The 15,405-nt window shown below is 44.0% G+C and overlaps 1 protein-coding gene across 1 annotated transcript in view; it reads right to left on the bottom strand.

Annotated features, from left to right (window-relative positions):
* The window catches only part of NRG3 (neuregulin 3), a 1,009,392-nt gene that overhangs the window by 53,116 nt on the left and 940,871 nt on the right, over positions 1-15,405 (bottom strand). The window contains exon 6 of the mRNA XM_084841865.1: positions 2,663-2,789. Coding sequence (XP_084697991.1) covers positions 2,663-2,789 — 127 coding nt within the window. The remainder of the gene's footprint in view (positions 1-2,662; positions 2,790-15,405) is intronic.

Below are 15,405 nucleotides of genomic sequence, written 5' to 3'. Positions count from 1 at the left end.
GTGGCATCTTTACTCCATGTATTCCAGAATGAGACTGATTATTTAGATTCATTCTAGTCTGGCATTCAGCCCAGTTTTGGAACTGCAGCTGCCTTGGTCACACTGGTGAATGAGTAGATGGATGGGAAGGAGTGCAACCCTCTTGATTCTCCTTGACCTTTCAGCAGTGTTTGATACCACTGACCATGGTAACCTCCCAGGTAGGATTGCAGGGACTGTGTAAAATTCACTCCGTCTGTGTTTTGCAGATTGTCAGGCACCTTTCGTTCCGTCATCCGCCCACAGACGGATGCGAATATGTTTTTTCGTCAGGCAGAAAAATACAGAAATAATTACATAAACATTTACATAGGTATTTACATAAGTATTTACATAACTTACCTCAGTACGAAGCATTTAGTGTATTGTCCCCATTCCATTCAACATTTCCTCAGCAGAAACTTATGTATTTCTGTACAGATTTATATGTGTAAATTTCAGGAAAGTAAAAATATCATCCAAAACTCTGCACGGCCTGAGGGGGCACTCTGCAGTAGTTTCTTCAGGTCAGATTCCTAGAAATCTAAGCTCATTTTAATCCATCTTGAATTTCTCCAGCATCCCTACGCCCGGGTCATCTATCTTGAAGAGATGGGTTTACAGGGCACAGTTTTTCAATTGCTCCGATCATTACCGAAAGGTCAATCCCAAAAGATGGCACTGGAAAAAACTCCCACTCCCCACACCCATGCCTTTGGATTGCTGAGTGCACAAGGTACCATCTCATCTCCAATGCTTTTACATCTACATGAACCCTCAGGGTGAGGTTATCCAGAGCTTTGGACTGAAGTGTTGCCAGTATGCGAATGACACGCAGCTCTAAATCTTTCCCATCTTCTTATCCCAGGAAGCCACTGGAGGTAATAAATTGGCATCTGGTGTTATAAGGGTGAACGTGCTAAAACATAATCCAGGCAAAATGGATGCACTGTTGATCAGCGGTTCCTGAGATATGCGTGAATATGTACCATCAGTTCTTGATAGAGTTATACTCCCCCTGAAAAAGCAAGTGTGTAGAGTGGGAATGCTCCTGGATTCAGAGCTTTTCCTGGATGTCCATGTGATGTTGGTGACCAGGAATGCCTTCAACCAGCTTCATCTGGTTTGACAGCTCTGACCTTTCCTGGAGAAGCCAGTCCTAGCTTGGGTCAGTAAATACTCTAGTTACGTTTAAACTGAACTACAGCAACGTATGTGGGACTGCCTTTAAAAAATATGTTGGAAACTGCAATCAGTCCAAAATGTGTCTGCCAGAATATTAATGGGGTTGTGGGGCTGAAGAGCAGATCAAGGGATGGACGGACTCACCCCCATCTGCACTCACCAGGTGCTTGCTGAACCATTGCTGCCACCCACCCCTGCTTGCCGCACGAGCCCCTGGACAACCCAGTGAGTGCCTGGTGAGCTCCATGTAGCTGCTTGGTCCCTTAGCAAGCTGCCATTTTGCATGAAAATGGTGACTCGTTGTGATGTGTAAAAGCTCTTTTAGACAAACGGTGGCTGTAAAGCCAGCATTTACGCAATACTAGAGGCATGAGTGGACCATTCGTGCCTCTAACTTTGCATAAATGGTGGCTTTACGGCCACCATTTGCATATAAAGACTTTTTACATGAAACAATGAGCCACCATTCTTATGCAAAATGGTGGCTTGCTAGGGGACTGGGCAGCTATGCGGAGCTCACTAGGTGCTCACCAGGCTGTTAAGAGGCTTGCAAAGCAAGCTGGGGCAGGTGGCCGGTGGGGTCCATAGACTCCAGTCCGGCAAGCTGAGCAGGGGGAAGGGGGAGTCCATCAAACTTCACCTCCATGTTGGGTACCCACAACATCCCTAATCAGATCATATAACCAATCATGTATTGTCTACATCGGTTTTGGATCTGTTTCTGGGCTCAGAGTGTCAGCGCTGATCTTTAAAACATGATATAGCTAAGGATCAAACCTGTCCAGTCCATGCAGTCACCATGTGAGACCCTGCTCATATTCCCATGCAGATTGCAGCTAAAGATAAAGGAGCAGGGTGCAATGAAAAAGGTGGCTATCACAGTTAGAATTCCTCCAATGCAGTTGAGGGTCTGAGGCAGACAGGACAGTGTCTTACCTAAGGTCTCCTGCTGAGTCTGTGGCTAGGGCAAGATTTGAACCGAGGATTTCCCCGCTTCTGCTCACAGCCCCTACTCTCTATCAGCCCTTGCGTTGCTGACATAGCATTGCAAACCTTGTGCGGAGATAACTAAATATGTCTTTTCTCGTAGACTGCTATTTTTCAGCAGAGAACTCAATAGTCCCCAAGTAAGCTGAGCCAATGTATTAAGTTCCTCAAGGCGACATCTTTGTACATTCCCCAATTGCTCTGTGAACTTCTCCTATAAATTCCAGACCTATTCAGAAGCTGGAGTTTACTACTGCAAACCATAGCATAAAGCTCCATTTTGCACTGTTTTAACAGACTCTGTTGGAAGAGTACAATTGTTCTATTTCTGTTGTTGTTGTTATTGTTCCACAGCACCACAGGTGCAAATTAGTGGCACATCCAGGGGATGCGGAGAAGATATGAGATCTAAACCATCAGCATCAAATGTTCAGCTAGTCTATTAAGGATCGAGGTTGGCAAAGTTACTTACATTTTGCAGCTGGACTCGGCTTTGGGCCCTGGTCTCTGATTTTGCCATCATGCTGGAAGCATTAAGGCTATAGGTTTTCCCGTTCTGCGTCTCTTTCAGCTGTTCCTGAATATGTTTTGTTTGTTTTCTGTAAAGAAGGGGGCAGGGAAAACACAAACAAAAGATGTCCAAATAAAGAGAGGTGGTTATTATTTTTCTTCTTCCAATCCCAATTGTTCTAATGTGGTTTCTCTTTCCCTTAACCCTGTTTTGGTTTTTTATGTGTCACTGATGGCAATGGATAACTATGCAAAGGCCAATCCAGTCAGGGTGGAACTGCCTCTTAGAGTGATAAGGAGTTCATGCCTAAAATGGCTCCCCTATGTCAAGTTCCACTCTTCCCAGTAATGTGCTGGTGTCATAATTAGGGATGGTACAGTGTCCAGTTGGTGCTCAAAGCTTGGTGATTACTCACCAGCTCAGCCCCCTGGGTGCCAGTCCATGGATCCTCTTGCTTGCCTGACTTGGTGCGTGCTGAGTCAGGCAGGTGTGCAGCTGCCTGGTCTCTTGATGAGCTGCCATTTTGCATAAAAATGGTGGCTTGGCCTTTTTTGTAAATAACCATTTACACAAATGGTGGCCATAAAGTGGCCAGTTACTCGACATTACAGGCATAAACTGATAATTTACACCTGTAATGTTGAGTAAATCGTCATTTTACGGCCTCCATTTGCATAAGTGGTTATTTAACGCCCAGGGACTTGCTGCACATGGCAAGCAGAGTCGGGCAGTCACCTGGGGTCTGACGTGTGGCCCACGGGCTGAGAAATGTTGAGTTTGGTCATTCCTAGTCATTTCATGAGTTTTCCTTCCCTCACTCCAAATCATTGGCTGCTGTGGAGAAACTGAAGATGTGAATGGGTCATAACATGGGATAAGTGGTCCTTATGTTTGAAAAATAAATAGGCCTCATATATTCCATTTAGTGCCTTTGTTAGTAGAACATCTGTACAATGAGTAATATTGCCTTTTGTAGGAAATTATGATGCATGTGATGGCTGCAACACAATGCCATATAAACAACAGATTGCATTATCTTTTTTTTTAACCCTCTCTCTCGCACACAAAGTTCTTAATTTTGATAATACTTTAATTGCTCTCACACTAATATTTAAGATGACATCTTATCTAAATGTCCCCCCAATGCCATTTTGTACAGACAACCAGTGATTCAAACTATATCTCAGCATTAAGTTGAAAAGATTTTCAAGCAATTCCATTTACATGACAAAATTCCACAGAATAGGTGTTCATTAAGCAACCCCTTGAAGATGATTTGGCCTTGCGTATGCAAGAGGTTCCTAGCAGACTGTTTTTTAAAGCTGAATAGTACATTGAAGTGTAGCAGGCATGATCATCCCACTTCATGAGTCACAAAGTATGGATTCATTCAGTTCCTAGTTTAGTATGTGCTGTACTAATTTCATATTTTTGAACCACTTTGCAAACTCAGTTATCCTTTAAACTTCGCACTTTCCAAGATTTTGCGATGGCGCTCTCGAAGTCCGATATAGGGATGATGAACATACAAAGTTCAAGCTTGCACAAAGATGGCCTTTTCAGAGCAAACAGGTAACTAGCCAGCAAATGTGATTATGTAAGGATATCACTGAAACACCTTCATGAAAACATTTTGAACACTGTATCTTAACAAAGAACCATGTGTAATACTTTCAGTGCTTACAGAACATCTTTGAACAAGTCTAATTAAGGACACCAGTTTTACCTACTGTAGTCCCTCTAAGCATGCAGGAACACATTCTCTGTAAGCTATCATAGTCCACTCTATTTATGCCATGGATTTTAGTTATCTGGATTCATAATGGTAAGCAAGCAATGCAGATGCTTTTTTTTGTTTTGAGATCCTGAGCTGTACAACCCAGTTCCTAGTCCTGGGGTAAGAATCTCCTGCTTCCTATTCTTTTTTTGTTTCTTCCAAGTCCCCCATGAAGTCAAGACAAAACTGCATCTCTGAAGGCACATTGCCATAAGCAACTGCTCCAGAAACAAACAACTGCGTTGATCTTGTATATGAGCTGTGATGGTTGGCTTAAGGGCTTTGACCACCAACCACACTGCTTCAAAGCAGGAACAATCCATTATTTTCAGTCCATTTATAACAAGTTGCAAATCATTTAATATATATGTTAACTGTAAGTTTTCCTTTTTATAGTTTACACCGGGGAATCATTTAATGTGATAGGTGACAGTGGAGAAAGCTTCATCATACAATTACCACTGAATTTCACTTGAAGCAAAATTCAAGGTGAATTTTCCAATATCCTGCTTCTCTGTAGGGATTTGGAGTAAAGTCAAAGGAATTTCATTATGATCTGTGCAAGAGCCATGCTGGGTCTATGGGCTGTAGAGATGGAAAATTTCCAGAAATGTTGAAGTCATGTGCGCGCGCGCGCACACACACACACACACACAGATTCTTTTCAGAAAAAACAAAACCGAATTGGAGTGGGGTGGGGTGGGGTGGGGTGGAAAAAACAACCTAATCCTTATTTCTTTAGCACTTTTTACAGGTCATTTTGTTACTTTAGGAAAATCCAAGACCACCAAGGTGGCTTTCTCGGAAATGCTACTTGTTCCATGTGCAGGGCCAGCTAGACCAGAGAAGCTGAGGCGTCTCAATGCATGGATGAGATGGTGGTGCAGGGAAGGGGGGTTCAGATTTTTAGGTGTTGGGGAACATTTTTGAGACAAGCCAGGCCTGTACAAGAGGGATGGGCTCCACTTGAACTAAAATAGAACCAAACTGCCAGCACTAAACATAAAAAGGGTGGCAGGACAGCTTTTAAACTGAACCCTGGGGGAAAGCCGATAGGAGCTGGGAACCATCCAGTTTGGATTAAATCATCCCAAGGGGATTAAGATGAAATGTTTTTGATTCCCCAGATGTAGAAGGGGAAGAAAGAGGTCATATGTATATGGTAGATCATGATAGCCAATCAGAGAGGCCTACATGCCATAGTAAAAGATGGACACGCCAGAGACATCTGAAGAAAGACACCATGCGCAGGTGTTTCTATACAAATGCTAGAAGCCTCTGAGCCAAACTGGGAGAGTTAGAGTGCTTGGTTATAAAAGAGAACCTGGATACAGTGGGCATTACTGAAACCTGGTGGGATATGGTCATCTCTGGATCTCTGGATGTAAACTCTACAGGAAGGATGGGGAAGGGTGTACTGGAGGAGGTGTTGCACTGTACATCAAAGAGGCATAGTGTTGAGCAGACTAGAACATCTAGAAGGGGTAGACTCTTCCAAAGAAGCATTATGGGTGACAATAGCAGGCACCAAAACTCATTTAGTGCTAGGAACATGCTGTTGTCCCTCAGACCAGAATGCTCAGGGTGACCTTGAGATGGAAAATGAAATCAGGGAGGCCTCTGAAAAAGGAAGTGTTGCTATAATGGGCGTCTTCAATTACCCCCACATTGGCTGGATAAATGCATGTTCCAGTCATGATAAAGAGGTTACATTTCTTGATGCCCTAAACTACTGTTGGCCATGGAAATGACCAGAGGGGAGGCAACCTTGGATTTAATCCTATTAACTGGTGTTGCCCAGGACCTAGTATGAGATGTAAATGTTGTTGAACTGATTGGAAACAATGACCACAGTGCTATCATTTAATATATATTTAAGTGGAAAATTGCCCAGGAAATCCAGCACAGTCGCATTTGACTTCAAAAGAGGAAAATTCTCTAAAATGAGGAAACTGGGGAAAAGGAAGTTGAAAGCGGGAGTCAAATCCCTTAAAAATGCTTGGAGGTCAAAACCACTCTAACAGAAACTCAGCTAAAGCATATGCCACAGGTCAGGTTAGGAAAGGCAGCACTAAGTCCAAGAGATTACCAGCATGGTTAATGAGCAGCATCAAGGAAGCTATAGAGAAAAGAAGGCTTCCTTCAGAAAATGGAAGTTTTGCCCAAGTGAGAAAAACAAAAGGGAACACAAGCTTGCACAAAGGAAATGCAAGCAGACAATAAGAGATGTCAAAATGCACTTTGAAGAGCATATAGCTAACAATATCAACAATAAAGATTATTTCAATATATCAGAAGCAGAAAGTCAGCTAGGGAGTAAGCTGGACCATTGGATGACAATGGAGTTAAAGGAGTAATAAAGGAGGACATGGAGATTGCAGAGAAACTGAACAAATTCTTTGCATCAGTCTTCACGGCAGAAGATATAGGACAGATATATCTGCCTGAATTGATGTTTTTAGGAAGAGTCTGAGGAACTGAGCCAAATTGTGGTGCCAAAAGATGAAGATCTCAACCTTATTGATAAATTGAAAGCAAATAAATCACCAGGCCCTGATGGTACTGATCCTAGAGTTCTCGAAGAACTCATATATGAAATTGCTGATCTTATAACCAAAATATGCAACATGTCCCTAAGATCAGCCTCTGTACCAGAGGACTGGAAGATGGCCAGTGTAAAATCAATTGTTAAAAAGGGGGCCAGGGGGGATCCATGATATTACAGGTCAAGCTAGCGTAATGTCTGTTCTGGGTCAATTGGTTGAAAGCATTATTAAAGATAGAATTAGTAAGCATATAGAAGGACAAGCCCTGCTGAAAAAGAATTAACATGGCTTCTGCAAAGGTAAGTCCTGTCTCACTAATATTTTAGAGGTTTTTGAGAGTGTCAATAGACATGTAGACAGGGTGATCTAGTAGATATTGCTTACTTGGACTTCCAAAAGGCTTTTGACAAAGTCTCCCACCAAAGACTCCTGAGCAAACTTAGCAGTCATGGAATCAGAAGAGGGGTCCTGTTATGGATGAGTAACTGGTTAAAGAACAGAAAGCAGAGAGTAGGAATAAATGGTGTTCTCCCAACAGAGGGAAGTAAATAGTGGGGTCCCACAGGGATCTGTATTAGGACCAATGCTTTTCAACTCGTTCATAAATGATCTGGAATTAGGAGTGAGCGGTGAAGTGGCCAAGTTTGCCAATGACACCAAATTATTTTGGGTAGTTAAAACAAAAAGGGATTGTAAAGAGCTCCAAAAGGACCTCACCAAATTGAGAGAATGGGCACCCATTTGAAAATCACAAATGTGGTTCAATATAAGCAAGTGTAAAGTGATGCACAAAAAAATCCCAACTTCAGGTATAACCTGATGGGATCTGAGCTACCAGTTGACTGACCAAGAAAGAGATCTTGGGGTTGTGGTGGTGGTGGACAGCTTGATGATCAACCCAGTGTGTGACTGCTATAAAAAAGGCAAACTCTATGTTAGGCATAATTAGGAAAGGAACTGAGTATAAAACTGCCAATATCATACTGCTCTTATACAAATCTATGGTGTGACCACACTTGGAATACCACGTACAGTTCTGGTCACCACACATAAAAAAGGAGATTGTACAGCTGGAAAAAGTGCAGAAAAGGGCAACTAAAATGATCAAGGGGCTGGAGCATCTCCCCTATGAGGGAAGGTTACAACAGTTGGGATTGTTTAGCTTGGAAAAAAGAAGGGTCAGGGGAGACATGATAGAAGAGTACAAAATTATGCATGGTATGGAGAATTTGGATAAGGAGACGTTTTTCTCCCCCTCTCAAAATACTAGAACCCAGGGTCATCCCGTGAAGCTGATTGGTGGGAGATTCAGAACAGGACTTCTTCATACAGCACATAGTTAAACTATGGAATTCGCTACCACAGGATACAGTGATGGCCACCAACTTGGATGGCTTCAAAAGGGGGTTAGACAAATTCCTGCAGGAAAAGGCTATCAATACCTCCTAGTCTTGATGGCTATATTCTATCTCCAGTACCAGAGGCGGTATGCCTACATACACCAGTTGCTGGGGAGCATGGGCAGGAGGGTGCTGTTGCACTTGTGTCCCAATTGTGGTTTCCTGGTTGACAGCTGGTTGGCCACTGTGTGAACAGAATGCTGAACTAGAGGGACCCTTGGTCTGATCCAGCATAGCTCTTCTTATGTTCATATAAAATGCATTATGTATAACTTGGTTTGATCGTAAAATTATTATATTTGGTATATTGAATTTAAAAGTATAGTTCACTGTGACAATAATTACAAATTCACTAATTGTATTTACTTTTAAATGTTCTACAGTTTTGTTACAAATGGAGCTACAAGATGCTTAACTCAGAGATGCATCTCTAGCATTTGAAAGTTGTACTATACTACTTGTTCTCAGTGTACAAGATTTGTAATGACCTGATACTGTGCATGGATAAAAGTCTTCCTTAGATAGGTTTTAGAAATCAGTTTGTGGAGTAAAGGTCAGGTAACAATATATGAACATCTTGTCTTAAATGTTTTGTTCATCATTCTAAAAGAAAATAGTTCATAATCCTTTTTTTTTTCATTCAAGATTTTCAGGGGGCAGGGAATCAGGAAAATGGGGTTTTCCCCAGTTTTTCTGGGCCTTCACATCTCTAGACAGCCATACCCAAAGCTAGACCTCGAGGTTGTGTTCTACCCAGCCTAGGCTTTCTGAGACCATTCGTGAGATGGAAGCCATAAGGTTGGAGCCTAACGTGCAGCCAGTGGGAGTTACTTCTCTATTGACCAGGGCTGGCCCAAAACATTTTGCTGCCTTATGTGAAGGAAAAGATGGCACCTTCCACCATTCCATATGTGAAAGCCAATCATACTGGCAGTAGGGATGTATGAAAGTCACTTACCTTGAACGAAATGTGATTCACAGTGGGGGGGGGAGGCGCTCCGTCCCTCCCCCTGAAATTCTGGTGGGGGGGAGGCGCTCCGTCCCTCCCCCTGAAATTCTGGTGGGGGGGAGGCGCTCCGTCCCTCCCCCCTGAAATTCTGGCTCGGAGGGAGGCGCTCCATCCCTCCACCCCTGAATCCTGGCCGGCCGGGGCGCAAATGGGGCGCAACACCGTGATAGGCTACGTAAATGTTTACATTGCCTATCACGGCTGAGTAAAAAAAAAACAAAAAAACCTGTGCATACGCAAATGGCAGCGCCCATGGGCGCCGCCATTTGCGTTCCTTATTTTGGCATGTGTAGTCTACATAAACATTTACGTAGACTACAGCGAAAATAAGGGGAACGCAAATAGCATAGCGTCTACGCTATTTGCGTTCCCCTTATTTTGGCCATAGTCTACGTAAATGTTTACGTAGACTACATGTGCCAAAATAAGGAATGCAAATGGCAGCGCCCATAGGCGCCGCCATTTGCGTACACGCGGGTTATTTTTTTTTTTACTCAGCCGTGATAGGCTACGTAAACATTTACGTAGCCTATCACGGTGTTTTTTTAAAATCTAGCCGTGATAGGCTACGTAAATCTTTATGTAGCCTATCAGGTTTTTTTTTTTTTTTTTACTGGAAATGGCGGCGGTGGCAGCCTGTCGGAAGACCGGCCGCTGCTGCCGCACCGCCGCCGCACCACCGCCGGAGCCGCCGCCACCAGGAGGATTCGCCCAAGGTAAGTCCTGTCCCGGGGGGGGGCAGGGGGGCAGACCGTTTCGCCACCAATTTTGGAGGGCCGAATGCACTGGCATTCGGCCTCCCCAAGATTCGTGGCGAAATTCTCTGACATCCCTAACTGGCAGTTGCTTCTAACATCAACACTGGTGACAGGACAACATCCTCCAGTGCACCTGAGGGAAGCTGGTTCGCTTAGGGGTTGCATCGCCCTGTGGCCCACACAGTTCTGTCCTCTCCCTGTCCCATAGCATCTGGAGTGGAGACACAGTAGTATGGGTTCTGTCCATTGGATCGCTAAGCTGGAAAGAAGTTGCCCTACATCTCAAGTTTTTGGTACATTTACTTACTCAGAATCTAGGAAGCGGCCTTATACTGAATCACACCCTTGGTCCATCTAGCTCGGAAGCTCCACATTGACAACACTGAACTGGCAGCAGCCAGAGTTTCAGGCAGGATTCTTTCTTAGCCTTACCTGGAGATGTCGGGGATTGAACCTGGAACCTTCTGCATGCAAAGCAGGTGCCCTACCACTAAGCTATGGCCCAAGCCCATGTCTAGTTCAATAGAATTTATTTCTATAAATATACTTGGGATCACCCTTAGAACAGCCATGACATCTATCTAAAATTTATTTTGCTTGTGTCATTATATTACTTGCAACAAACCATGGGAAGTTATGCATTCAAGGTCTTAACAATACTAGAAATAAGAAATGAACATGGCCAGATCAAATGAATGTTCAGCAAGATTTACTGTTTCAATGCCATAATGAATTCAACATCAAAATGGAAAAACAGCTGCAGAGTATATTTATTTGGAGAGTTTTATTACAAACATCTATTTAAAAAGAATTGGGGTGGGAAGTCACACTGATTCATGGGGGCTATTTGAATTGTATGTTTTATGTGCATTTTAATTATGTCTTTCACTAGTATGTACAGCTTGCATTCTGCAAGCATAAATATATTGCTGGCTGACACTGGAAATTCTCTCTCCCCCAATCTGAGGACAATTCAAATGTGGAAAGGGGAAAACTCCCAGAATTCAACATTCCACCCACATGTTCCTTTGGCTTTTATTATGATGCAAACCCATGAAGAAAAATGTTGTGATGGGAACTATTATGAGACTCCAGCTTTCCATTAAATTTGAAAATACTTTAACTGTTTGGGGAAGACATTTGTAGAGCATTTTATTATAGTGTAGGAACATAGGAAGGTGCGTTATACTGACTCAGACTGTTGGTCCATCTAGCACAGTATTGTTGACACTGACTGGCAGGTGGGGATGGCGCAGGTGTCTATTTGGGGCTTGAGCTTGGTAGGTTCCTGCCAATCCCCCCCCCCCCGATACCAGTTCATGGACCCCTGTGCTTGCCGGACTCGGCGTCTGTTGAGTCGGATAAGCACGGTGCTCTGCGCTCCTTGCCCAACTGGGGGCTTGGCCTGTTTTGGAAAACCGACTTTATGTAAATTGGCCTTTAGAGAAACTGCCTCCTCTCAACCCTTCACGCCTCTAGGGACTCTGGGGCAGGAGTCCTCATTGCTGCTTGCCAATCCCTCATTCTTGCCTTCCTGGCAGGTGAGAAAGAAGAGCACAAAGGATTGGCAGGCAGCGGCAAAGACAGGAGTCCCCACTGCCACCAGCAGTGCCATTGCTGTATGCTAAATGGCTCTTTCCCCCCTCCCGGGACCCAAGAAGGCGGGAAGCATACAGCGAATGTGCAATAAAAGCTTCTTCTACCCCTCCTGCAACCCGGGAGCCATTTAGCGCATGGTGGCGGTGATGCTGGTGGCGGTGGGGACTCCTGCCATGTGCAGCCTCCCAATTCTTCGTGCTCTACTTCCTTGCCTGCAAGGAAGGATAGAATGAGGGACTGGGAAGCAGCAACGGGGACTCTGGCCCCAGAGTCCCCATCACCGCTCTCCAACTCCTTGCGGTCTCCTTGCAAGGAAGGGGAGAATGAGGGGTTGTGCAAAATGGCAGCTTGCTCATGGGACAAGTTCCTGCCAGGCGCTCCCCAGGCCCTTGGGCCACTCAGTGTGTGGGTCCCAGTGAATGCGAAGGGTTGCTGAGCGGGTCTGGGAGAAGTGGGTGGCAGTGGCTTGGCATTCACCCACCGAAACTGGATGGTGCTGAGTCCATCCATCCTTACTGGCAGCTAGAGATGGTGCGGGTGTCTGGTTGGGGCTCGAAGGTCAACAATTTCTCACCAGCTCCACCCCCTATATGCCAGTCCACAGATCTCCTTGCTTGCCCAACTCAGCATGCGCCAAGTCAGGCAAGTGCGCAGCTGTGTAAATGGTTATTTGTGAAAAAGGCTGCCATTTTTAAAATGGTGGCTTGGGGGGGAGCGGGTGGCCATGCCCCACTTGCTGAGCACCCATGAACCACCCAGGCACTCGCAGCGCGCAGCAAGCAGGGTCGGGGGGCCAGTGGAGGCCTGGTGAAGGGTGTGCAGGGTGAGAAATGGTGAGTTCGCCCATCCTTACTGGCAGCTTCTCTCCAGGTTTTCAGGCAGGAGTTTTTCATGCCCTACCTAGAGATGTCAAGGGTCAAACCTGAGACCTTCTGCATGCAAAGCATATGCTCTACTACTGAGCTACGGCCCTGTATATTGGACAGTGTGTACTAATTTCAGAGGCTTAGATCAAGGGGAATCACCAAATTTTGGACAGTCACTGTTCCATACCTTATCTGTATGATGTATATCTATCTATGTATTTGACTAACTTATCTTTTTGAATTGTGATATACTCTGAGCCTATCAGGGCAGGCTCAAAGTATAGTAGGAACCTTAAGAGCCACCCATCATTTAGGAACTGAAAAATTCTGCAAAACCTAAGAGTGCAAGCTTATACTTGGCTACTCAAAAGTAAATCCCATTGAGTTCAATGAGGGTTACTCCCAGGTAAGCGGGTATAGGAATGCAGCCTCAATTTCTATGATTCTACAAGACCTAAGTGTTAATGTATCAGAATATGCAGGAGTTCCAATTCACATTTTATTTATGGCTCAATGCCTCCACTTAGCCAGGCAACCATGAAAGATTCTGATAGACCTAACTCTACAGTGTACTTTACTTCCTGTTGTGGCTTAGCCTCATTAATTCATAATTTGCTACCTGTTAATATATTTGAATTCATTATTGGTGTGCTAGTTTAAGAGCCATGAAACTGGTGTGTGCACAATTTGTGGCAGATGGACTGCGTGCCAGAGCATGGTGGATGAGTGGGGCAGAGAAAACGTTGACTTTATTTAGTCCATGAAGCCAGTTCAGTGAAATTAAAAATGTCCAACTAAATAAAAGTGAGGATGGAAGAGAATGCATCCATAGACCTCAGTATTCAAAGGATGCAAACACTCAACATTGCACTACTGGGAACTGACAGAACATGTTCAGATAGTACAATGCTGATGCATGACATCCAAGAATGCAGACATCCTCCTTCAGAATAATTGTCCAAAACAGAGTACATAAAACAAAAACGAACAAAAAAACATAATGGTTAATTAGAAAAGAACACAAATGTGATAAATGGGTTGTCTAGACAGGATTGTGTTGCAGTGGATGCAGATCTAACGGGGGCATATATTATATGATCCCACTTTTTACCTCATCCTGTTGTTATTTTTAGTGAATAGAATACAGCCAAAGTCAGTCTAAGAGGGTTGGATGAATGGAACTCTGCTTCCAGGATGCTTCTGCAAAAAGAGGGAGAACTTTCATTGCTTCCTCTTTCCCCCTGCAGCCCACAGAAGAGCTGCTCAGAAAGGTTGGAGGATCCTCTGCAATAATGCAGCGGGTGGGGGTGTGTGGAGGTGGAAGGGGGAATAATCCCACCCTTCCTCCTCCCCTGGACCTCAGTCCCTTCTGCAAACAGAAGGAGACCTTCTATTTCTGGAAGGGACACTTATGATCCAGCCTTGTTTATTATAATGGGAGAAGAAATCATGTTCCAAAGACTCTCCCATGGAAATTAATGGGATTTAACTCGATCTGGATGATTCCCAGGATGGTTAGGGGTCACCGAATGATTGTTCATTAGATGTTCTTGATCAGGTGCAGCTAGCCTGAACAATTTCAGGCTTTTGAATGGTATAAACACTGTGTTGTGTTTACAGAAAGAGAAGAAGAAAGGAAGAAAGAAAGAAAGATGAAATGAGATGAGCGGGGGGAAGTATAAAGAAACCAAAGTACCTTGTCCTTGCAAAGGACACAACATTCATCACAAAAAGGGCACTTTCACAAGAGACACTTAAATCGCTTTTTGAATTTCTCATGTCTCTGCAGTGATGTCACGCTGCTCCACTTTATATATGGATATTTTTACATCTGTATAAATATAACCCCTTCTGTTTTCCACTGCAGAAAAGGCCAGGGTTCCTAGGAAAAGGGGGCTGTATGCTGTGTGTTTTTTTCAAGGGCAAAAATGGATTCTGGTGCACCTTGGAGACTACGCCAAAGTAAATGTGATTTTTTAATTAAATGAGTTCAGTTAACAGGTACATTTTTTTGTCATGTAAATAGGAAGTGGAAGCCTGAAGAGCCTTGAGAGCATGGGGCTTGGCGAGGGGAAGTTGAACTCTCTTTCCCTACTATGGTCCTGAAATTGCTTCTCTGAAGCTGTTATCTGCATATCATGTCTGGACTGTGGCATGGAGAGGAACCGTTGAACTCATCCTCCCCACAGTCCTGAGGCTGCCCCTTACATGAGAAAAACCACAAATGTTAAATGCATGCACACAATTAACATCAAATCCCATTTGACCGTAATGCTACTTAAACAGTGCAAATCCTATGCACAACTACTCAGAAGTTAGTCCCATTGAGTTCAATGGGACTTACTCTCAGGTAAGTAGGCATGGGATTGCAGGCAAAGTATGTGTACAGGAGGCGTGCTGGGCAGGCAGGAAGAGGGAGAGAAAGACAGAGAGAAGGACAATGGGTGAACAGAAAGAGGGGGAGCAAAGGGTGGCTGTTACTGGCATGTAGTCCCTTTCAGATCACCCCATGAGGGCATGCAGCCCTCCACAGAAAAAAAGAATCCCCACCCATGACTTAGGGAATCTGGAATGTCGTTTGAATAAATGTTAAGCATCTGTGTCCAATAACTCCACATGTCGCTGATGAAATAAATTATGTAAACCCACAATATTGGTATATGTATATTTTATCCGCATGTTTTATATTCTTTCATTTTGATTGGACAAAAGTGCCTCTTTTAAGCAGAATTTGGATTTTTCATTGACA

This window comes from Heloderma suspectum, chromosome 3 (genome assembly GCF_057233095.1).
Source record: "Heloderma suspectum isolate Gila_16-S chromosome 3, 16-S_ref, whole genome shotgun sequence".
NCBI classification, from domain to species: domain Eukaryota; kingdom Metazoa; phylum Chordata; class Lepidosauria; order Squamata; family Helodermatidae; genus Heloderma; species Heloderma suspectum.
This window is presented reverse-complemented; position numbering and strand designations above follow the sequence as displayed.